The sequence below is a fragment of the Buceros rhinoceros genome, unplaced genomic scaffold (assembly GCF_000710305.1).
Source record: "Buceros rhinoceros silvestris isolate BGI_N320 unplaced genomic scaffold, ASM71030v1 scaffold11728, whole genome shotgun sequence".
NCBI classification, from domain to species: Eukaryota; Metazoa; Chordata; class Aves; order Bucerotiformes; family Bucerotidae; genus Buceros; species Buceros rhinoceros.
The window spans coordinates 73,870-99,044 of NW_010428699.1; the positions used below are offsets into that span (position 1 = coordinate 73,870).

Sequence of the window (25,175 nt, forward strand, 5' to 3'; positions counted from 1 at the left end):
TGGATTACAATTTGCCTTCAATTTGTCAGCTGCACCACCACCAGCAAGAAGAGAAACAGAAATGTCACAAAAGATTGTAACCTTTAAAATGTATGTGCATTTAAAAAAAAGACCCAAAGCTGTGCACAAGAACACGTGCATGTCGGAGCCTGCAGCAGTGTTTTCAGCCTTCAGCGACTTCACTATTGCAGCCTGCAGTCCTGCTGCTCTGTAGTGGTACCCGACCTTGGGAACTCGTGAGTGCAGGGCACCATCAATCACTGCTCTGGAGCGTCCCCAGAAGGGACCACGGAGAGCAGGTTTGCACCATTGCCCTCCCCACCATCTCTTGAGAACGGTACACGGGAAAACCCATCACAGCCCACCACAAACCTGTCAGCTAACAGTGTGACCACACCATCAACATTTAATGGCAGAAGAGCACCATAAATACAGTTTTATCTTTGCAACTCAAGGCATTTTGGCTGCTCGTGTCAAAGAAATTTCTGTGTTTGTTCTTTGAATCTTCTTTCCAGGGGATTGCTCAGCTGTTTGAAGAATTAAGGTTATACCCGACTTCTTCCTACGTGGCCAATACTCTATGAGAAAATCCTGGCATATTTTCCATATACGTGAAAATGCTGTTTGGAGAATGAATAGTGTTAGAGTAAAGGTGTCCTGGAGTAAAACCTACTAGCGTTCTGCACATATTCAGACCGCATAAGAAATTACCCACATAAGGAATATAACATCTGTAGAAATAATTCAGTAAATACTGTAGTAGAAAAGGAGGAATTAATAGCAATGTTTTGTTAAAAGTGTAGGAATCATTTGAATTTTTTATAAAACAGTCAGCTTTGCAAGTTTTTCTCCAAAGTAACATACTTCTGTAAGTATTGGTTTTCAATTTTTGTGTCTATTCTTTTTGTTTGTTTGTTTGTTTTTTAACCCAATGTATATATGTATATTGATTCAGCAGATATTTTCAAGCACTCTGGGAAATGTTGAGACATTATTGACATACTTTTTTTTTTTTAAATTGACACTTCTTCAGAATATATTTAGGTTTGGACCCAAGAGTACCCTGCTGTTTGAAAACATCAACTATAAAAGTTATCTGAAAGTAAGTCATTAAAATACCAGAGATGCTCTTTTCAAACAAGGTCATTGGTTAGCAAAACATCAGAAAGTTTCTGCACATTATAAAGCACATAAAAAATAACTAGGCTGCAAAGCCAACCAGCTGAAGTTGAGAAATGCCAGAATTAGATGCCCCTGCAGTACTACTGGTACTTGCTCTTCTGTGATGAAATGTGTTATGACACAGGTTTTGACTTCATAATCCTATATCCTCCCCCTTCCCCAGCCCACTCCTATTTCTATGAATGGGAAATCACTCCTTATTTTCTTTTATACTACCTGTATTTTATTTAGAATTCACTGTTCAGAGGCTGAACTGAACATGAAATTATTCATTGAATTATTCACGAATTATTATTCATGGGCTCCCCGGAGATTTCATTATTCTAATTTCATTTAATGAAATTTCATCTCACCAGTGTCCGAGTGCTGCACAAACATTTCTGAGTTTTGCTGCACGAGGTTATGGTGAGATGAAGTAGTAGTGGCTTGCACCCTTTAGCACAGAAAACTAAGGTATAGGGAGATGGAGGACAGACTTTCACCTGATTTTTGGGACCCCACATCATGACTATATTTGGAAAATATTTATAGCATTACATATATGCAAAGCTAAGGTGAAACTTGGTGGGTGCCTGGATAGCAGCATGTGCTAAGCCTAAAGCCAGAAGTTTCCTCATGACCCCCAGGCAAGGAGTGCAACTGAAGAACCAGAGAACAAGGATTTCTTTCTTCAGATGTGGGAGTAATTCTCTCCTTCCCAAATGTCAAGACGGAAAAACTTCAGGGTTTTGCTATCAACAGGGAGGAAAACAGGTCCTTAGACCTGAGGTACTCCCATGGGAAATTCTGTTTTGAAATCAGAGTCCAGAGAAGACCTCGGGGATTATCCCTCCCCTGCTCAAAGCAGGGCCAACATACCTCAGGTGACTCAGGGCTTGTCACTTCCAATTTGGAGTAATTCCAAAGGAGGAACCCCACAACCCCACCGAGCTCGGCTGCGCAGAATCAAGCTCTGTATGAAAACCATTGAAGGCTGAAGTCTTGTGTCTACAGAACGACCTTGAAAAAAGCGTGTGATGCCTGCAGCCTCCTCCTTCTCATCGGTATAATGAGAGGTGTATAAAGCATTCATGAGTTATTTGGTTACATTCCTGATATGTAGGAGTGTAACCAAAGGGCTTGTACAGCCCTTTTATGGGCTGTAGAAGTGCCCGTACAGGACTATACCAGCAGCTTTTTCCCCCATGATGTATGTAGCTATCTCCTGAGTCTTTAGTACTGGAAAGGTTGCTGTACCCTATTCAGAGGGGAGAGTCCTATTTTCTCAGTGCAAGTAAGATTAAATGAAAAGCCCAGAGACAGCTGACCTTAATATTTTGTCATCTTTGAGGAGACATCATGTCACTGTCAGAACCACAATAATATCTGACACTGCCACTCTTACTAAATGCTGAAGTTTTCCATGTTGATTAAAACCACAAAAGGTAGAAACTGTACAGTTAAGCATCATCTTGACACAGGCATTAACTGTGCATAACTTCGTCTACATGGCAAGACCTGGTTAATTTGAAGTAGTGGCAAATTTTGCCAAGGTCAGCTCTTGGTTTCTGTCATTTTTCTTCTCCAACCCAACCACTTTCTTTATTATACACTTAGGTGCCTGCTTCTCTTATCCTAGTCCCCAACTAAAGTCTTTGGGACTACAGTGACTGTAAAAATAACAAAGGTTTTGTCCTGTCAGAACTGAGCCTGTATTTCACTGGGACTGTGCGGATTTTGGAGATGTGTTTCTGCTATTGAACCGTGTAAAAAACAAATCAATATAATGCAAGGTAAATGGGCAAGACTTGGTCTTTTCTCGTGTGATCTGGGCTAATGTTCTTTACTGAGTTCTAAACACTGCTTCACAGCGCATGTGCTGGAAATGGTTTCATTTGCATACAGGTAATGTGATATTTTCCTTCAGAAACTGTGTTTTTTGTTAGTGTGTTTTGAAGTTGCTCCAGAGACTGGGATATACACTGGTTTCCTTGGATCTTGAGCTCTCTGATAAGTTCAAACAGGTCAGCACCAGCTGATTGCTCTGCTATGCTGGTTCAGCTACCTGGGCAGTTGAGTAATCACTAATTTGCAGGGCAAAATTTCAAGCCTCTTTCAGGCCCAGCACAGACAGCTAAAGAAGTGCCACCCTGGGCTCAGTATTGGCTAATTTTGTCAAGCCTGCTAAGCCCCAGTCCTTGCCCAGCCTTGTCCTGGCTGCTCCATTTTGGCAGGCAATGCAGCAGGGAAAAAACATATCAATGTGATGATCATTGAATGTGGCCAAAAGCACTTTCTGTGCTTCAGATAATGTGTGCAAATGCTTTTGTTTGCCTCCCAGGGCAGAGAAGGGAAATGTGTATCTTGCCAGGAGAATGGAAATTCTGAGAGTTGCCTTTCTTTATTTTATAGGAAAAATACCCCATAGGAATGCAAATGTTTCCTTTCTGTTTCCAGCCTGTTGTGGCTGTAGATGGTGGCTTGGGCTGCTTTCAGGCAATCGACAGGAACTGCCAAGGTCACCCAAAGGGTGGGGATATGCCCTGGTGTTAGGAAGAGACTCTAGAAGCTCCCAGCTAGAAGCTGAATCCCCGTGATCATCTGCTAGACCTTGAGTCCAGGCAGATGCTATGGGATGCTTGGGTCCATTTAGTACATGGTTTGTTGGCCTCAGAGCTTCAAGCTCGGGTAACTAATTTATCTACGGACAGCTTATTGAACCGGTAGGAGACCAGGCTGTTTTTATGCTGGATGTTACTGAAAATGAGAGACTGTAACGAAAACTTTGGATCCACCGAGTGGTCTTTTCCAGTGAGAATCCTAATCCTCAGGCTACGCTGAAACAAGTCTATTAAGAATACTCATAATTAGCAGCAGTAGTCTTTTGAACAAATATATTTTTAATGACATCGTCAGTTTTGGTGTAAAGTTTTCTGCATGTTTCTGAGGCAGACACTGACAATCTCCATATCTGCTCTGGGTCCCATCTATGGAAATTGATGTGGTTTAGCTATGTCATATTAGGAGGGGATGGGACAGCACTGAATACAGCTCCCAGGGACCTTCTGTGTGCATGAGTATTTGAAAAGTGGTTCACAAATGTAAAAGGAGATCACAGGCTTGATGCACTTTAAAGGTGTGCAGAGCACTTTCTAGCACTCAGACTTCATCCAATTCTTTTTATTTTATTCTAGTCCTAGTCAGTGTAAATTACATCCTTCACCTTGACCAGAGCATTTGCTCCTAAAAGTCTCTGACTTATATTCTTAAGATGAATGGATTGAGAATCTCAACTTCTTGCTGTGAGGAGTAAAGAATAAAATACGGGGTCATAAAAATATCCAATAGATGTTGTCTTCTGAATAGGACAATATTTGCTAGAGGGTGGGCCATAAAAAGCTACAATCTGCCTATGCACCCGTGCGCAGCTAGGACAAACACTTGAGAGTGATGTGACTGGAAGTGGCTGGTTGCTGAGGTTTCATGGTGCTATGGCATCCTCCCCTGGCACTTCCACCAAGTGCAGTGCAGTGGGAGTGAAAGAGCCGTGATGATAGCTTTTACGCTGACCTTGACATCGTGCAGATGACAGAGAGTGTGTGTGCATACGGGCACACTTGTGCATCTCTGCACGCTGTAATCACCGATAAGCAAATCACAGCACAGGTGACAGATTGTAACCTGTCTGTAATGCCAGATTGACAAGAAACAACCTGCAATCCCACCCATTCCCAGTGCACCAAGTGCCTCTGTTCGGTCTGGCAAACCACATCCATCTATGCTGCACTCCTGCCCCAGGCCAGTGAAGAGCAGCCTCGATCCCAAACACATACTGAGTGTTGCAAGCCACCCACGGGAGCAAGTGCACAGTCGGGTGGTCACATATGCTTTTTTTTTTTAGCTGCTAAATCCCAAGTCTTCCTCATCAAAGTCTGCCCTGAAACTAGCTTCACCATCTCTCTAGAGTTATGTCTTGTCTCTCTTTGAAATGACGGGAAAACTGCAGAGTTATTTTTAACAGCATCTCATCAGTTCTGTGTTGCCTGTTGCTTTGGTTTACAGCTCCTCTGCCGGAGGTCATTCTGCTTGTAATACTGTAAAGGGTTCACCTTCAAGGATGACGACTTAATTAGATGTGCGAAGAGCTATGGCTCAACACGTCAGAGACTAATGAACTCGCTTTTGTCATGGTGGAGAGCAACCTGCCAAGGTATCCATATATTTCTGTACATGTAGGATGAAATGCAACTGAAGCTGTCATCATTTTATAAGGAAAATCCAAGCAAGGATAACAGAATAAAATACATGGCTTTTGGTGCTTCATCTGTTTGTGTGTAGGTTCAGGTGTGATTATTTAGTCTGTTATCAACTTTAATTAAGCTTTCCCTTTGCTTCCGACCTTGGGGCTTAAATATAAGTTGTTCTATAGGAAAGACAGGTGGTACAAGCTCCGTATTTTAATGTTCAAAGTGATTTAGGTACATTTAATTTAAATTTCTTTATGGGAGCATATACTTTTACTATTACTAACGCTGGAGCAATTACACAAAAGTGAAGAAGCTAGTACAGAGTGGAGCCTTTCACTCCTCTAATGCTTTTCTTTGCAAACAAAAATATCCCTGCCTTGTGCTTTTGTTATAATGTTATTTAAATCCAACAGAATCCAATGAACTCCCACTTTCCTGTGAGTCTCTGGCTGCCCAGACAGACGGGAGGCAACAGTCGGACGTCAGTTGCCATCACGCTGCTGTACAAAGGCACAAACAGGCTCTAGCAGACCTGCCTCTGCCTGGGAACAGAGGTGGTGTCCTTAATGCTACCAGCCTGTCTATCCTCCCCAGGATATAAGAGGAGCTGTTTTCTTGACACAGGAGTGGTGCAAGCCCCCGGGAGGGCCGGGAGCTGCAGCCCTAGGTGAGGGAGGCGTGCTGAGGGCCATAGGCAGGATGGCCATTTTATTTCAGGCCTCTGGACAGAGCCTTATCCATTGGAGCTGAGTTCTCCATCCTTGAAGCTCCTGAGATATTTGGGAATGGTGTGCACTGGGACTTGCCTTCAACATAGGGGAGCCACTGGTCCCATTTTTCTGGTTTTACAGAAGCAGGTTGGTGGCCACCCCAGGAAGGGACACATGTTGCAGGGTCAAGACCTCAGTGTGGGGCAGCCGTGGTGGCTGTGGCAGCATGGGAGCTGTGATATGAGAGGGACTGCGAAATGCTGGAGATGCTGCCAGAGCTGAAGATGTTCCCTAGGACCCAGAGGCAGCCACACTGAGCCTCTGAAAATTGAGGGCGGGATGGGGTGGGAAGAACAGATTGGAGGAGAGAGAATTTTCAAGCCCTCTGTGAACCTGCTGTGTTTTCTTTAGGGAAAAGCTGCAGGATCAACCATAGCCAGGCTCTAGCTGCTGGAAGATCTTCCACACACGTTTCAATGCGTGCTTCGTATTTCCAAGGCCCTGGCTGCAATGCTCCCTTCCCTCTCCATGACACCCAAGGCTTCCATTACACTACAAATAGTGCTGAAACCACTGCTTTCGCTACCGAACTGTTAAATCAGGTTAATTTTGTTATTCCCATTGGGTCTGGAACTGTTAATGAAAGCATGATGGAAAAACTGTAAGTACAAAGATGTAGCTTAGCTGAACTTGGATAATATGGCAAAAGCCTATTACCGCGTGTTACACTTTTGATGACAAGTTTCCTTAATGATGGCATTTTCCCAGGTTTTCCACCTAATTTTACCATTTTGTGTGGGTATCTTTATTACCTCCCCATTATGTGATACACTTTTATGAAAGACTTTACTTGCTTTCAATTACAAAAGAGTCCGAAGGTTTGAACTGTGGAGAGGGGTTTATGCTTTCTGGCAGACTCAGACAATGAAAAGTTGGCAGCCTCAATGTAAAACCAGTAACATTCACAATTCATCTCAAAGCACATTTTTTTATTTCAGTGATTTGAGAAATTGGTTTTGGCATTATTCTTGTATGGAGAAGGGTAGGGATCAGTTTCACACTCACTCCCAAAGTTTTTGAAATCTTTTATATGTGTATATTTCTCATTAAAAAACAAAAAACGAACAAAATCCAAAGCAAAACAAAACCAAAAACCTCACTGGCTAGAAATTCTGTGTGGCTAGTCCATGAGCATCAGAACAAATGCCTGCAGCAGCCTTTCTCCTGACAAGCTCGTTGCAGAGAGGTGGGTCTTGCTTTTACACACAAACAATTGCTCCAGCAGGGAGGAAAGGTGTCCTCTCCTGCTGTGGCTGTGTCTGGCCAGCTCTGTGCTCAGGGTCATCCCTGATGCTTGTCCCCTCGCCCACCATTGGGCCTAGAAAGTACCAGGCACCTTAACCAAGTGCCTGCAAAGGTGAAAATAATTCAAGTCAGAAAGCAGAGGTGCTTAAAGAAGAGCCAGGAGGAGGTTGCTGCAGGGAAGGGAATTGGTGTACCAAATGCTCCCATGCTGAAGACCTGCTGGGAGGTTTACAAAGCCCTTCACAACCCTGAAAATGTGCCAATTCTGGCACAAAATTCTTTCTCACCTTGAAATCCTGAAACAAAGGAGTGTTACATTCATTGTGAAAAAAGGAATAGTTCAGAAAGTACAAAAAAAAAAAAAAAAAGACCAAAAAACCAAACCCCAAACAAAAAAACCCCAAAAAACAAAACACAAAACACACCCCCCCCGGGAAGCACTGGGCTGCTGCACTTCTACAGAGGCATTCTGGAGAAGTGGGGAGGTTCCCCTTGGGAGGCTCAGACAAGCCCAGAGAAAATGAATGGCAAAAAGCACTCTATTTCCCCTTCTGGAGTGCCTCATACCTGACCCCAAAAGCCCATTAAGCAACTGCTGTGATCCAAAATTACCTGACTAACACTGAAACTATGAACAGGCTGACCAAACTATATGCACTTTATTCTTTTTACCTTTCCTGTCCTAAAAGAGAGTTCCCTTCTCTGGGAGAGGTTTTCAGCCTACTCAGGAAAATGGTGTGCTGGTGGAGTTTGCCTTTCCAGCTTCCCTCTTTACCCCACCTCTTCACTGTTCATGTCTTCAGAAGCAAAAAGACCCCCCTCAAAAAAACCCCCAAGCCAAACCAACCAAAAAACCCCTCTTCATACACACCTGGCTGTGCAGCCAGAGGACGTTTGGCACCAAAGTCTGAAGACATTTAAGCCAAATTACCTACTGCAAGGAATCAGGTAGAGACCCATTGCCATTCTCCCACCTGCAAGCAGCAGTCTGGGAGAGTGGCGAACCTGGCTGTACAAAGCTCCCTGACCCTCTGTTTGTCCACAACAGTAGCCCAGGGTTGCTTTTGTTTGCTTTTCAACTATGTTATTTGATGTAGTAATACCTCACCTTGCTTTTATAACTCCTAAGTCCTCTTAGCTATGGGAACACCTTTATGGATCCCACCTTGTTAAAAAATAACTGATCAAAAGACAAACTTTTAAAACGCAAGCTCCAACCTAAAAACAAGGAGAGGGAAAAAGTGTACTGAGTTTAACACAAGTGTGTTAATCAGACTATTTAAGTGGAACAGTAATGAAATAAAGGAGGATAGAAGGGTTTTTAGAAAAGGCAGCAGTGAGGGAGTTGCTAACTCATTTGAGACAAAAAGGGAGAGTTAATTACTCTGTGAATCATTAAAGGGTTAGCTGAGGTTGGAGCATGGGGAAAAGTATAACGTGAAAAAGAATGAGTCTCTCTAAGGAGGTATGATTTTTAGCAGATAGAAGACAGGGAAGAATTCTAGCTCTTAAATTCATCTTTTGAAGTAAAGTCTTCCACCACCCTCAGCACTAAGATGGAATCCCAGTTTTCTTCAGGATGTGCTTGCACTGATACCTTGATGTTCTGGTACTTCAGGCTTGTCTTCTGGGAGCTCATGCTGATGCCAACTATTGTTTTCATTGAGTGAATGTTTTCCAAGAGGGCACTTGGTGTAATGGGGGGAGTATAGCATATGCAGATACATAGGATCCAGGGATTTTGATGGTTCTTTTACAGGAAAGTGGTTAAAATGGTGCTGGTATAGACACTTCAGCATGTTTTCTCTCATCTTGGTACTGAGAGCCAGTGCATGCTGCAAGGGCTTGACTGCTCCCAGCTGTATTGATCCGAGAAAAGAGATTACTTCTGCTTCCAAACCTTGAATGGATGAGAGTAGGACAGGCACTTCTTTAAAGCTTCTGTTACATGTTTAACTAGGTCTTCTGCTCAGTGCTGGTTGGAAAATTAAAAGCCAGTAAAACCCCCAAGCCAAGGGGACCATATGCATGTTTACTGTTACACATACAGAAGAGCTGGCTGGATCCAGGGCACGGAGCCAGGCACTCTGCAGGTCTGAGCCTCCAGGTATTTAAGCAGCAGTTCAGTTTCACTCTAATTTTAACCAACAGAAGAGTTGCCATGAATTCTTTGAACATGGGGACCCCAAAGGTGTCTTCACTTCATAAGGATGATGAATATTACCAGGCGTAATTGAATACAGAGGAGGAGGAAGTCTCGTTAACCCAAGGATGGTTGGCGCTTTCCAGTTTGTCAGTCAAATGTAGATTCAGGTTGATACTGGAGTATTTCCACTATCACGAGGAATTTAAAATGAGAATATTTCCTCCCTCCGTTGCACGTTCATCGTTGTCAGTAACCGAAGGCAAGTTTGGGCGAGGAGCGCTGCCAGGGAACCCACTAACTGTGTTTGAGGACAGCCAAGAGCCATGGGAACAAATGGATCAAGCCTCAATTTTGACCAAAAGCTTTTAATCTTTTTTTCAGAGGACAAGAAGGAAGCTGGAATGAAGATGAAAGCAGCCAGAAACTCAGAGGTCCTGAATGTTCCTGAGAAGATAAATTTTTATTTGTAAATGTAGTACTAATGCCCCATCCAGCTCAAACTGAGCATCCCAGAAAGATTTTTAGCAATCAAAAAGAACTGAATTCCTTCCAAATGAAGTTTTCAATAAAAATTTAGTTTCCTGTGGAGTTTTCAAATAGTAAAAGAAATTTCTTTCTGCATGTTTAATTTATTAACAAAATGTTTCTCTACAGAAAAACCCCAACACAACAAACCAAACAAATTGATAACTTAATCCCTTTTCAACACAGTTTTTTTCATTGTGTTTCAAAATACTTCATGGATAATTCTTAATTTCTTTTTTTTTTAATGGATGCAAAAGATTGAGCATTGTTGTGGTTTTTTGTTTGTTACGGGGTCGTTTTAGTGTGGAGTTTTGGTGTATTTGGGGTTTTTCGTGTGTGTGTGTGTGTGTGTGACATCACCATATTGGCCACACAGACAGACTAGATGGGAAAAGGTTCTTTATCTGAATGACACCTCAGAGCTCCTCCACAGGTCCTTTAGAACTACATACCTCAAGGATATCTTCATTTGGCTTCTCCTGAAGTTCTCTTTCCAGAACTTCAGCACTCGGGCTTTACAGAGCTAAGGATGCAAGGACAACTTGATTCATTTCAAGACACTTCAGTACTTTGCTAGAATAGTGCCCTTATAATAGCATAATTACATCAATAATAATAATGAAACAATTATACATAACTGCATTTTTCTATTTTAAAACAACTTGAATTGAGAATGGTGCAGAAATGATTTAATTAACAGTGCCCACACTGTCACAACCCAGGGAAATTGCAGGAGGTTCTCATCCTGCTCAAGCATACCGAGTTTTAGTGGTTTCAGACCCCGGTTAACATTTCCAGCCAGCGCTGAACAGCGTGTTCGTGTTGGCACTAGCACGGGACGCTCTGCACCATGTTCTCTTGGTGAGGACACTCGAAGATAGCCAGAGCACACACAAGGAGGCACTCAGCAACACAGATCAAATGTTGCTGTGTTAAACCCACCACTGTAGCGTTCAATCATTTATGCTTTCTATAAAACAAGCAATATTACTTCCCATATAATCAAAAGAAGCAACAAAGTAATATGAGCTGACAACTTCCCCCCTAAAAAGCTACGCTGACCTTAGGCCCGGAATAACTTCTCCTTCCCTTTCTACTATTATGGGAAAAGTTGCTGGTTTTTTTTTTTTTCCCCAGTCCTTACATAAGCACCTAATTTCTGTGTGCTGCTCCCAAATGTACTAAAGATCCATCCCTAGGGAGTAAGCAAAGTAACATCAACACATTCCTTCCGATCCAGAAAGTATTGAAGCCTAAAGAAAGCGTTCGAGTGAGTTGGATTCAGAGCACTGGGGACTTGCACTGTTCCGGCTCTCTGCCCCATGGTAGCAATAAAGCACTGGGTAAAGCAAACACCAATTTTTTCCCACTCTCCTGTTCTGCCCAAGCTACAAGAAGACACCGTTCAGAGTATGGTACGCCATGACATGGCTATTACACTGCAGGAAAACCAAGAACAGCAGAAGGCAACGGAAACAGACATCACAAATAAAGGCAGAAGACCCTTTTATTTCGCATAGACAAAATGCAAAGAGTGTCTCATTAAATTAATATTAAAAAAAACCCCAAATCAACCCCCTCACTCCACTGACATCACTCATCCTAATTAACAACAAAAAAAGAACAATCAAGGACCCATTTTCTAATTAAAAAAAAAAGTGCAAACATGACAAAAGACTTTTTGTTTTTCCAAATCGATGTTCCTGTTGAATTCACAAATAGGGTGATTATATTTTTTTTTTGTGATTTTTTCCCTTTTAAATCTTTTCTGATGGAAGTTTCAGTTAAAATGTTTTAGTTAAGTCTCCATGCACTTCGTAGAAAATCAGTAAAAACACAAACGCTTGTGAAGATCAGAAAACTGGACTCTTTTACCCAAAAATTCAGATGTCCAGTCGGATGAAGCTCACACTCAGACAGAAAAAAAGCAAGAGAGTCTTTGCACTGTCTGTTGTTCATATTATTATTTTTTTTGTCAAATATTTTGGCAATCTTCTTCTTTAATTATAAATACTGGAATTCAATAAAAAAAAGGTAGCTTTCATTGGATTTTTTTTTCAGTGTAATTATTTACAACCACTGTCCAGCCATGCTCTTTTTGTTATACCAGGGTGTAAGATTTTGCGTAGGGATTGTTTCCTTTCAAGTGGCCCCGGGAGTCCAGCAGGGATTCTTGGGAGCTGCTCATTTTTGCTGCCTGTCCTAGCTCAGCTCCTTCTCGCTGAGGTAACGTTGCCACAGCACCAGGTTGCCATGACTGTACTTCTCTTGTGGAGGATGTCTCCATGGGTATCGGTTCCAGGACAGTGGGGCGCTTCAAGGTTCGGCTTTTCTGTGGCTCCAAGCAGGCTTGCCCCAAACCCAGGTCTCTGCTCGTGCCCTGCACACCACGGTTCAATAAAAAGTCCATCCTAAGGTAGGGTGGCAAATGCATGAGATCACCTGGGGAAGCAAAAGTGAAAAACAAGTCTTACTTATGGTCGTGTGCTGTTACGCTCACCTGCTGGCTGGGGGCAATCAAGCTGATGGATTTGTCCAGCAGAGCAGAGTAATCTGAAATCAATCCGCCTCCAGCACTTGTAACTGGTATCTTGGTCGTCAGCCATTTACGATGCTATGATTTTACAGAATCAAGGGTCAACAAACTCCTTTTGGGCAGATCTGTAAGAAGTCACCATTAGGATTTGGTTTTGTAATAGAATGTCTGTAATGAGAAGTGTGTTGTACTTTACATTTACTCACAGCAAGAAGAAGATAAACCGAAAAGACCAGGAAGTTTTCCTAAAATCCTGAAAGAAAAGATCTTGGCTTTCATTTTCAATACTTAGAAAATGTGGAGGCTTGGTAGATTTCCTTTTGCTATTTTCCATTTTAAACAAAAACCTTCATAGTTACAATTAATGACCCCCAATCTAGACTAGTAGAATGATAAAATTATATAAAATTTTTAAATTTCTTCTGAATAACAAGAAAAGCATTTTTGTCCCAGTATAACAACATTTGTCTGCCATCCATTATCACTGTGTTTAAACCACTAGGGATTTTCTGCTACTATGGCTGTCAACAAGCTGCTGTTTTGTTGCAACAAAATGTGTGGGGCTGGCACCCTGGCTCTTTCATTAACCCCCGCTTCTGTTCTGTCAAGGAAACCTCTTATTTGTTATTTCCCCCAATTCCTGGGCACTTCTGTGTGAGCCTGGTGATGACAGCCTGCTCAGTCCAGAGAAATTGTCTTTGCAGATCTACGGAGTTCGAAGAGGTGCCCTGGACCTGTTGTCTGGAATTAGACAGGGGTGAGCGTTTCCTTCCACATACCTGTACGTGTATTAGACCTGATATAGAACAGATTGGCTTATTTATTCTAGCCCTGCCCGTTAGGCATTCATAAAGCTACTGCAAGGAAACGAGAGGCCTTCAGGCACAAAACGATGTTACCTCCTAAAAGATGGTGTAGTCTCACATATATACTGAAAAAACACTGTTAGAGGTGTATTCAGGAACAGTATTTCCCCCTCTTTACAGAGCTCTGCAGGTATATAGCTTCCTTTTTACGGCTGATCTAAACACCATAGTCTCATCTACAGATGGGATGCATCTTGAATGTTCAAAGTAGAAGACTCTTGTCATCACTACACCTGTGTCTACATCAACTATGTACAGCGTTAGAAAATAAGGCTGACCTGTGTCAGTGACATAAAGAGTAGACGAGGAAAACACTTCTTCATAATAAAACAGTGTGTAGCAATTTCAGGTTTCCTAACAATGCTAGCAGCTGTCCAGTGATCTAAGATAGAACAGGTCCTTTGTTTTCTCATGTAAGTCAAGGCACTGCAAAGCTTACCTAAAAGACAAAGAGCATCTGCTCTATCCATAATTTCAGGTCACAGAGAATTGCTGAGAAGTTACATTTGGACAGAAGCACTGTTTATTCCTTAGAAATCCCCTAGGCACTGTCTGACGCCATATGTTTTATTCTAGCCACATCTCCAACAGAGCTGCACGGGGCGCGGTGTTTAACTCCCATAAAGTAAGATGTGCATATCTTAAGGTTCAGCTGACATGCAGCACGGCAACATTTATGTGAGGTTGGAGAGAGGAGGGGGAGGTTTCTGCTTATAACCGTACTGATTGCCACTTGAAAAATGAATTGTGGTAACATTAATGGTTTTACTTATGTGCCTCATTTTCCTGCAGTACCTTTCATGCCAAACACATTCAGCATATGAGATCTATTTCAGCTGAGCCAGCAATGTACCTGCCGCTGGGGTAAAGTACATCAAGATATGGACTCACAAACTGGCAGGCACTGGCAGGTGACAACTCTCTCCGCTGAACTACAGGCATCGAACCGAGCTGACCACATGTGTCTGTGGTGCCCAACAGAGTCCCTGCCACCTTGGCACCCTGAGCCTGATCGCCCTGGCCATCCACACTATACCCCAGTTATTTTGCTCCTGAGTTCCCTTTTGGACAAAGTCCTTCCAAAACGCAGTTGTGGGTGCAGTTTGCTCAAACAGCCATTCCCCATGGGCTGCAGGGAGGAGACAGCTTGGATGGGAAGTGCTTGTATCACTTGCTCCCTGTGGCTGTACCTTTTGCAGCATCACAGTATCCTAAACAAGGAGGCATATTGCTACCCACTCCTCCCCAGCGGGGGAGAGAGACAAGAGTGTGGGGGTGAGTGATGCTGCCCCTGCATACCTGTCTCTACCCACTAAGAAAGATGGTGAGGGCCTTCGTTTGGCTGTCTCAGGCGTGGGTTATCGCTGTCAGAGCCCCATTGAAGGTAGGCAGCAAAGTACACCTCTGAGATGGCAATAGTACGTGTGAAAACTTTGTGACTAGCTATAATAATAAAGCAATACCTTCCCTCTTGTCAGGGATGTTTAGAGACTGCCAGACTCAGAAAGCAGGGTTTCCCTCATGCTACCAAGGTTGCCTGCCATGCAAAACAGGGTCCCTCAGCCCTGGCAGAAAAGGACCACTTGCCATTGAACCCCCATCCCTATTTTCTGCAACAACAGGCCTTCTCCCAAAGATGTCTGTTGTCCTGATGCTGGCTGCTGTGGTCGCAACACCCGCTGCTTTATTAAGACCAGCCAGCTCATTTCACATGCATTCCCACTTACCACTGCAATTTTCTGATTTATGGTCGACTTTCCAGGAAGGAACTGGTGCAGAGCAGAAGTCAGAGCACAGCTCGTTGGCAGTCCCCCACGGTCACCTCAGAGAGCTGCCTCTGTATCTTAACTCGCCACTACTTCTTGAGAGCAATGAGCATTCACCGACTATAAAGAAGGTGGGTGTTGAACCTTACAGAGATGAAGACTGGTTTTCAAGCTGCTGTCTAGACATTTCTCACGTGTATTTAAGAGCTTCAGGCTATGTAAAAAAGATCTTTTTTTCCCCTCCCTAAATCTATATAAGAAAGCATAGTCAATAATCTCTGTAAACAATATGCAGTCATTTTACTGTAATTTTCTAAATGTCTGGGGGTGAAGTTCCAGCAGGATTGCAGTAATGAGAAATCAGAGAGTGTAACTTGTTCTCCAAAGCAGGATACACAGTGCACAGTCTCTGACATGACTTACAGAGAGCACTCATTATTCAGTATGATGTACACATTTTCCTACCATAAAAAGCACCAGTGCTCCTTCTTATCTGTAAAAAGCATCTTCCTCTGCAACCAGATCATTAAAATCACTGGAAAAGAAGAATTTTAAGAATGGAACTTTTTCTTCTTTGCCTGGATTGAACCTGACTATAGGATGAAAAAAGTCTTTGATTTATTAGAACTCATGCATTTCTCAGTTAAAAACACAGTCTTTGAAATATAACCACAGGGGTTCACTTTTGTGATTCTTACATCAGTACTGAAGGTATTTTTGGAACATTAAATGCCTCTTCCATCTCTGTGGAGTTACTTGGAAAGACTTTCATTCTCTTCCTTCTGGACACCACAGTGTAGATATTTTTTCAGTTTCTTGCAATTCACCTAAACGATGATTTTTTTCAGGCAAAGAATTATGAAGTTTCAGGATGGTTCATTGCCTTTGATGCTCTAATTACCTCTTTTCAGCTGTATGTGTGGCTTATTAGTAATGAAAGCAAACCTTTCAAGTGCATGAGCACTGCAAATGAGCATGTTTAGTAATTCATGCATTTTGGCCTAATTAGTACAAAAGATAATCTAAAACTATAGTTTTCCGATGCATTTTTTTAAAAAAGGCCAATTTGCTGTATTTAGAAGCACTGAGTTTCACGAATAATAAACATCTAGCCAAATCTGAATGTGGCCATTTAAGCCAGAGCTACCTCAGTCTTTTTCTTCTGAGTGGCCACCCGCTAATGCATTATTTAGTATAGTACATTTAGGAAAATGTTAACTTCCATAAATACTTGTGAACAAATGCTAGAAGTTCCTTACTGTGATACCTACCATAAGCAACGCATTCTACAAAAAGGCAGTATTTTCTGAGTTAATACGACAGTGGGCAAAAGTTATTTACCCTTATTGCAGTACAACTAAGCTGATATAAAACATTTTGCAAAAAATCCCAGATATTTTTAACCTTCTTTAGGAGGTCATCTTTAGTTATGGGAAGGGTTGGGATGAATTTGACAGGGTACATGAAGGGAAAAATATCACTGCTCACTTTTCCGGGATTTTATTCAGGATAGCTCTCTTGCTTGCAGGACAAGCCAAGATGAGATGCACTCCTTTCTCTCTCTTTCAAATGCTGGAGAGCTTGCATGTATTTTCTGCTTTCATCTGCTCCAGAAAAATCTAAGGGTTTGTGCTATATTCAACACAAAGATAATCACAGACTGCAGAAAAGATGCTCTTACCAGGTTGTCACATGATAGCTATATGCATTTTCTCACGAATCATAACTTCTGCTGAAGGAAAAGCAATTTGTCTTCACAACATTCCAACACAGATACCCTCGGCGATGACTGCCTGATGATTTTCAAGTTTTGGTTGCCATGTGAAGGAAGTTCCGTGTTATTTGAAGGACTATTTTAGAAAGTTTATAAAGTAGGGACAGGTGACTATGACAGAACATTTTATTTAACAAAGGTAAGAATAACACTGGGTGAACAGGGCATTCACACAGCTTACTTCAGTAGGTGAGTGGGTGAAGAAAGCTCTTGCAGATCTCCCTGGCATGATCTCATGGGATCACAGATCACACCAGAATTGGATCCGTACAGCTCTGCTAGCACGGGTAAGGTGCCTTGCTGACAGAGTTACGTGGATTTGGGACCAGACTGTTTAACTCTTCATGACATTGTGCAGTGCTGGGGGATGTACAAGTGCTGGTGAAGACAGAGTGCCACTGCATTGGGCATCTCTGCACGTGTCCTGCGTTTGGAAGGGGATATTGTGTTTTCCTTTGAAAGGAAGTAAGGGAGACAGAGCTGCTGACAGATGGCTTTAAGTTCAGGTTTATGCTGGTTAAAAAGTTTAGTGGAGTTTTCCAGCTCACTAGGACATTAAATAAATCAGTGAAGTCTTTGCCGATAGTCACTTACAGGCTTGGTTTTTTTTCAGGAAGAAGACTGCCTATAGGAAAAGCTTAGATTAAAAATGAGGAAAGGGTGGAGGATTTGCAAGGCCAAGGTGAGAGGTTTGATGAAAAAAAGAGCACAAGCAATGTTCAGAGGTCTTTGTCACTTCAAAAACAGACACACCATTAAAAGCTAGAAGGGAAATCTTAGACAGCAGCAGCCTGATCCAAAGCCAAACTGATAGCAGCAATATCATTTCTTACAACTGCTGCTGTCAGTGTTTGAAACCTGCTGGTGTTCCCTCACTGCCCGTCTTTTGTCCATGTATCCTGCAATGAACCCGCAGAACACTCCGCACTGCGCTGCAGTCATTCCCACACCAACAGGCTCAGAGTCAGACCTGCAAGGCTTGCAGCACGCTGCAACATCAGATATAAACTCTCTTAATGTGCAACAGAGCAAACTGTTTGGTTACCTTGATCCTGTGTCCTGCTCAGCCAAGCAGGGGGGTAAAAAGGATCAGTCCTGCACTTCCTTGCTTGGCTGACACAGGGCTCAGCCTGGTGGCGCTTCAGTGAAGAGCTCAGTACTGGCTCTGCCCTCCTGCCTTGTTACCCAGGAAAGAGACCGGCTGCAAAGGGAAGCAAGGGGATCCTCTCCGGATGCAGAGTCAACTCCTGCCCCAAAGTGGGGAGGTGAGCAGCTGCTCACGGCACCCAGCTGACCTTTGTGGTGCCTCCCTTGAGTCAACACCCAAAGGGTCAGGCAGATACTTGTTGGAAACTTGTAAGGTAATGAAATGAAGAGAACCAAAGCAATAGGCAGGCTTTAACTTCTGCCGATGTTTGGGGTTTTTTTTTTGTTTGTTTGTTCTGTTGTTTTTTCCCCCCAGGATCTGTTCAGTGTGGATCTGTCTTCCCAGTGCTTTTTGTCTAAAAATTATCTTTTTCTTGTAAATATTGCAGTAAAATGCCACAACTCAATAATAAAAAATTTCTGAAGGATGCTTTGAATAACAGTGCTCCATTTTCTAGACCCTTTATTAATCAGTAACAGAAACAGAGGTGAAATTTCCCCATGCAAATTACTGACTGCCTGAATGAATGGGAACCTCAGTTCACTCTTTGTCAGCGCGAACACGTCATTAGCAGGTTCAAGAGCTCACAAACTCCTTCTGAGCCCAATGTTTCATTCAAAACCTGCATGTAATAATTCGTTAAGGTGATCCTTAGGGTTTAGCCTGGAGAAAACAGAGGGGATTTTATCAATGCTTACAAATATCTAAAGGGCAGGTGTCAGGAGGATGGGTTCAGACTTTTCACAGTCGTGCTCAGTGACAGCACAAGGGGCAACGGGCACAACCTGAAACACAAGAAGTTCCATCTGAACATGAGAAAAAAGCTTCTTTACTTTGAGGGTGATGGAGCGCTGAACAGGCTCCCCAGAGATGTTATGGAGTCTCCTCTGGAGGTAATAAAAACCTGCCTGGATGCGATCCCGTGCAACCTGCTCTAGGTGAACCTGTTTTAGCAGGGCGGTTGGACTAGACGATCTCCAGAGATCCCTTCCAACCCATAACATTCCGTGATTCTGTGACCCAGAATAAAAGGCAAAGTGTCCAAACACTCCCTTAAATTACAGTCTTAGTGAGCAGCCAGGCAGCAGAAAGGGGAGGAAGGAGGGAGGGCACACACAGCTTTCTTGTTAGCGAAGAAGCTGCTGTGAGCGCAGGCACACTCTCTTCCCTTCTTCAGAGTAGCTTCGACCTCTGCTTGGTGAAGGGAGAAAAGTGATTGAAGTGCCTGTCGTTTGGGGGACGCTTTTAAACTGACTGAATACATAACGTTGAACAAGGCCAACAAGGTGTCTGGATGCATTTCATCTGCTAACCCGCCCTTCGTGGCTTCGTGACTCACATGATGACATCTTCTGGGCTTCTCACAGAGATTTGGCAGGTGACATAAAATCACATCTTTACACCATTCACGTTTGTGATCACATAGACAAGCAACAGCCAAAATACTTTAGAAAATTATACCGAGTTTCCCATTTCTAGAAGGAGAACTCAGAATTCCCTATTATCCCTGCAGGGCTACTCTTTAAAGCTGCCAAGTTTTATTTTTCTTTCTCCGTGAAAACTGCACCCTCATAGATGAACTGAAGAGCTGTAACACCTAGTTAAATGGTGTGTGTTTCTGTCGGCTAAAACCTGGCATTTTCATAAAAGCATTAAAAATACCAGCTATATTTCACACAACAAAATAAACCCAACAGTTGCTCTTGACTACAGTTGTTGGAGTTATCTCTTAAGAAACATCAGGGTATTAGTAAAACTGTAGTTTAGGAGCAAAATTTGTTACTGGTATAAGTCAGAGTAACTATATTGATTTCTGCAAGACTATAAATTGATTTATACTTGCTGGAGATTAGGTTTAAGTGGCTGAAAATGAAGATTCCAACTAATGTGGATATTTTTTTTTACAAGATGACTCATTTTGTTATTTAGATTTAAGCCTTCTAATTCCAAGCAAAGTCCTTAATCAATGTGTCTTAAAGCAAAAGCATGACTGCTATGGTTTAATTGAGACCTTACATCTGTAGTACGTCAGTGAAACACACTGTGCCTCTGTCTCACTGAATGCCAGGAGACTTAATTATCACATTGTTGTCTACTTCTGAAAGGTCTAATGAAACAAGATTGAAGCACGTTTTTAAGTTGTATCTCCCTAAGCAGAACTTTGGTCTGTCATACAGTGCTGCACTTTTAAAAGACCTGTTGGGTGATTTCTAGCTTTCTGAAGTCACTTTAAGGAGAACTGACATGTTTTTAAGGGCCTCTCCAGCACTGAGCTAGTGGTGTTAGAATGGAAAAACTCCAGGGGCTAGGCAGATTTAGACCCTTTGGAGACGTCCTGTGGATGTTCAGCCTCACAGGGCTGGTGTACCCGCAGAACCGAGGCCTTTCTCTTTTGACTTAACAGGGACCTTACCATGTAAATCATTATGCAGTCCAAAACTAAAGTCAGAAAAAAATTCGATAAATAATGCAGCGATGACAGAAAAGTGAAGTATGGGAGCTCTCCCTTTCCATCTTCACCTTGTCACGCAAGCTGCTTCATACATTTTTAAGGATGCTGTGAGGCAGCGCTCTCCTGCCCACTGACTGAGCTAGCAAAGCCATGCTGAAGCCCTCGCTCAGAAGCCTCTACTTAGCAACACTGCAGTTTTAAGACTCGTTTGCTGATCCTTGGTGCAGTGAAAAGAAGCTGTTCAATTAAACATCGCTTCAGTTGAGGGTTAAATCAATTGTGACTTCATGGAAACTGGCATCCTTCACAGGTTTATTCCTGGGGTATCTTGGGATATTATAGATTCAGCACAGAGGCTGGAGAGGTGAGGAGTTTGAACTGTACTTACGGTTCACTAAAATCAGTGGGAGCCACTCTGCTGACCTCAACAGCCTCTGCACCATACCCATGAAGTCACAGCTAAACCTGACAGTGCCAAGGTGATGTGTAAGCATAACACTCTACTGATAGTTACAGGAAGGTCAGGCTACAACAAGAAAGCCAATATCAGCGGTGCCCTGCTGCTCTCCTGAAGATATATTCATGGATGAATTATTGTAACTCGGTTGCCACATGTCCATCGGTTTGAATCACCTGAATGATGCTGACAAGGTGCATCGTTGCATTTTTGTTAATTAATACACTGGGACCAGATGTTCATCTCTCACATTTAAATTAAGGACGCTGTAACTAAAAGGTGAACAATACTGAAATACATCCACATGTACATACAGCTATGCTTCAAAAGCCAGCATATAAAGACGCTCTTACGTGGATGGCAAAGACTATCACCACAGTCATATTACAAATGTACTGTTAAAACAAAAGACTATTTCTCTAGTGATATCAGGTTTGGTTTACATGTTTAGATGCTATAGGCTCTCAGTTCTGCTGTAGGTCTCAGATTGCTTCAAGGTCCTTTTGGCACAGGGGAAATGAGCATCACCTGCTGTGTGTGAGTCAGTTAAAGCAGTAACATCTGTAAGTGACTGCAAGAACCGTACAGCAGGGCTAGATCAGTTTTTGTCTGCATGGAAACAACAGCTTCTGGTTATCTTAGGCTGACTGAAAGCCCATGCAAAAATCACACGTGCTGCTGTGTCCCAACACTCTCAAGGTGACGTGCTTTGACGTTTTCAAAATTAATATGGCATGAACAGGCAAATTCAGTTTTTGTAGAAGTGAGGATTAAGACAGGAACTTTTAACAGAACTGCCCTATTATTTTAATTGAAGTGGATGTAGCATCTTTGGTTTGTTTGGAAACACTTGCTGGTAGTTTTAGAAATTTAATGTTACAGTTATGACTGTAAGAACATGAAAATTTCCCAATAAATGTAATGTTTGCTTTAGGCATAAAACTCTCCACTAACTACAGTTGAACTCAATGCCTGCAAACCTACAGAAAACATGAGTGGTCTCTTTTAACAGTCGCAGGTTTTGGGGAAAAAAAAAAGACCACAAAAAAAGAAAATCAGCTTTCGAAAAACTAAATTAAATTCAAATTAAAAAAAATCTCACTTTTAATATGCAAGATATTGTTGGTAATGAAAATAAAGGAAAAGGGCGTTCTTGAAAGGGAGTCTCCCTTAACATGCAATCTTCAATCTAGAAGAAATGAAAAAACCCAACAGTACTACAAACCAGCACAGTTTGCAATACTGTATTACTGTATTTTTCCAAAGCCAATGTTAGTTTTCAAATCAAAATAACAAAAAAATTAGATAGCATCAGGAAAAAATAATTGTGCTGCTACACACTCCTCAAGGAGTCCTTGAGCAGCTGGTACCAGTTGTTTCTCCCCTCTAATAAAAAAAAAAAAAAAGAATAAAACTTCCTAACACTAGTATTACTGATTCACAGATGACAGCTGTAAAAATAATTTAAATGACTTTTATCATAAACGACTTGAATTTATCTTCCAGACATCTTGTACACTACCTAAAATGGAACTTCCATGTTACAATTGCACAGACCGAACAATTGTTGTGACCGAACAGCTGCCCTGTTTAAATTCATGATTCACGCAGACACAGCTTTCCTTTCTGATTTCATAATGTTTTAACTTCTGATCCAAACCTGACTAGGTTCATTTTTATTGTACTGGCAAGCATAAAAAACCTGCAGTGTGAACCTTCCTCTTTGTAAATTCACCAGTAAAATAATGCAAGCCAATGATTTCGTAGTCATGTCAAACTAAATGCAGAATTGAATGGTTTTTCACCCCTGCAGAACATTTAACTTTTCACAGCAGAAGGAGGAACAGCTCCTGATACACCACTGAAATAAAATCTGAGAGGGGATAAAGGCAATTTACTCTCATCACTGATGTGCCCTTTCAATGATAAGAAGCGAATGGCACAGTCTGTCTCTTCATGACATGTTCCTAGGTTTTCAACAGAGCAATAGAAAATAAAAAGAAGATGTTCCAGGCACAGGAGAATTTAATATGGAAACATGAGAGATGGTCAGCTAGGGGAGTAATTCCAGAATATGTCATGTACATGTAAATATACATACAAGTAAGTTAATATACATGCTAGGAGAACTCACTACCCTTAAAAACATAGGGAAGAAGTTTTTTTCCCCACTTAAAACTGTTCTGCCTGTCTTGCTCTTTTCCCATCTGCCTATTTTGATTTGTCCCCTTATGTAGTTTTCTCAAAATTTGACCTTGGTCTTCAGTTGTGAAGTGAGGATGGTGACGTCTTTGACTATATACATACTATCCATGATATGTGAATATACATATATATTTATATATCCTATTTATTTGAAAACAGCCAGTGCAAGTGTAGAACTAAAAAAGAAAACAATCCATATGGTAGCCTTTTCACACCTCACTGGGGGATTTCTGCACAAAAAAAGGCCAAATGTAGATTCCCCCATATCTTAAAGAATTTTTGGATCTGGATTTGGATCTGGCAACTGTGGAAGTGTATAATTCCGTTTTCAGTCAATGCAGAATAATATAACAGGCATGCGAAAAGGAGGGAGAGGGTGAGCTGGAAGCCCTAAGTCAAGAGTCCCAGCCATTGCTGAATCCCCAGTGGCCAAATTTGTATTGGATTCATTGACTGCTGCGCCTTACAGAGTGCTGCCAGCAACTTTTCAGCAGAAAGCAAGACTCTAAATAGAGTCCACCACTGTGTCGCACTTGCCTGCAGCAAGCAGAAGAGGGAAATAACTCCTTCGCACTTGAACTCACAGATCAGTGGAAAAGAGTTCGCATCCCTATCTCAGGTTACAGGGCCGACGTTGGAAACATACTGCGCTTTGAATTACTGTGTGGTTCATATTCTTCCGATTGTGCTAAGTGGCTTGTATTTCGCTGTAGTGACTGAATACTGGAAAAGAAGATCTGTTTCTTGACTTAGGTGTTTAAGACAACATTTATGCACTGCGAGTGATGTTCAGACTGTATTTTATGGGACTCTTATTTTAAGGGGCCCTTGTAAATAATTTTTTAAGTACTTGCATTCTATAGCTTAAAGCTTATCTACAAGCTACGACTTTGCCATTCAAGTCAGCAGGATTAATAAAAGCAGAAAGAAACCTGTAAATTGGGTCAAGAATGCTAATTAAAGCATCTTAAATACCGAAAGAACTTGATCCTTCAGCAAAGCTGGAGAGGTTAGACTAACGTTCTTTTCTAGTAAACATGGTGTAGGCGTAGGGCTATACTCAGGCTGCTTGAATTAGGTACCCAGCTGAAAAACCCAGGCCAGAGAAGTGTCCATACTCGCTTACTGAGAACTTGACAAAACAGGCCTATCCTCCAGCTGCTGCGAGGAGGCGGTGGCTGCCAGCCAAGTCTTCTACTCTGGGACAGAGAGGCTGAGCAGGAGGACTGGCAGACAGGGGACGGAAATCTGCCTTCCTGCATCAACCAGCAGCTCAAGGACAGCAGGGGGAAAGTGCTTCCAGTGAAGCAGAAGCTTAGCGTAGCGGTGCTCCTGCTCTGTGCTGTTCAAAGTTTATGCGTTAACGTGACCTCCAAAGAGGCAAGGAAGCAGGATTGTCAAAATGAGCTTGCACTTGTTTTGTGACATCAGGTAGGCAAGTTTCTGCCTTGTCCAAGTCAAGCTAACCCTTAAAGCTACTGTCATGCATTTGAAGAGGTTCTTTTTAGTGATGATTATCATCAGAGGAAAATAAAATCTGGTGGTCTGAGTTTTGCAGTACCCCTGTGAAAGGGAGGTTTCTGCAAACAGCCAGAGACCTGATGAAATCTTTCCAGATATTTCCTATTCAAGCGCCAGTCAGATACTATTTCTTCCAAGTATGAATTCCATTGCCAGAGGATGCAAGTAAGTCGTCTGTCCACAAAAAAGACATAAATAGCACTTGGGAAGCACAGAAATATGACAATATTTCTCAGTTAATAGCTGTTCTTTTCTGAAGCACAATAATTTAGGAGTAAAGAGAGGAAAAAGCCCAAGAGGCTTCTTGGCTGAGGCTATTACTGAGATTTAAAATTATAATAATGGGAATCTATTTTT

At 42.1% G+C, this 25,175-nt stretch overlaps 1 protein-coding gene across 1 annotated transcript in view; it reads right to left on the reverse strand.

Moving 5' to 3' along the window:
• Positions 1–11,677: 11,677 nt before the first annotated feature.
• The window catches only part of LOC104498930 (Down syndrome cell adhesion molecule), a gene marked incomplete at its 5' end in the record, with an annotated part of 63,485 nt that continues 49,987 nt past the window's right edge, over positions 11,678–25,175 (reverse strand). Inside the window, one exon of the mRNA XM_010142370.1 lies at positions 11,678–12,536. Within this exon, the coding sequence (XP_010140672.1) occupies positions 12,196–12,536 (341 nt within the window). The remainder of the gene's footprint in view (positions 12,537–25,175) is intronic.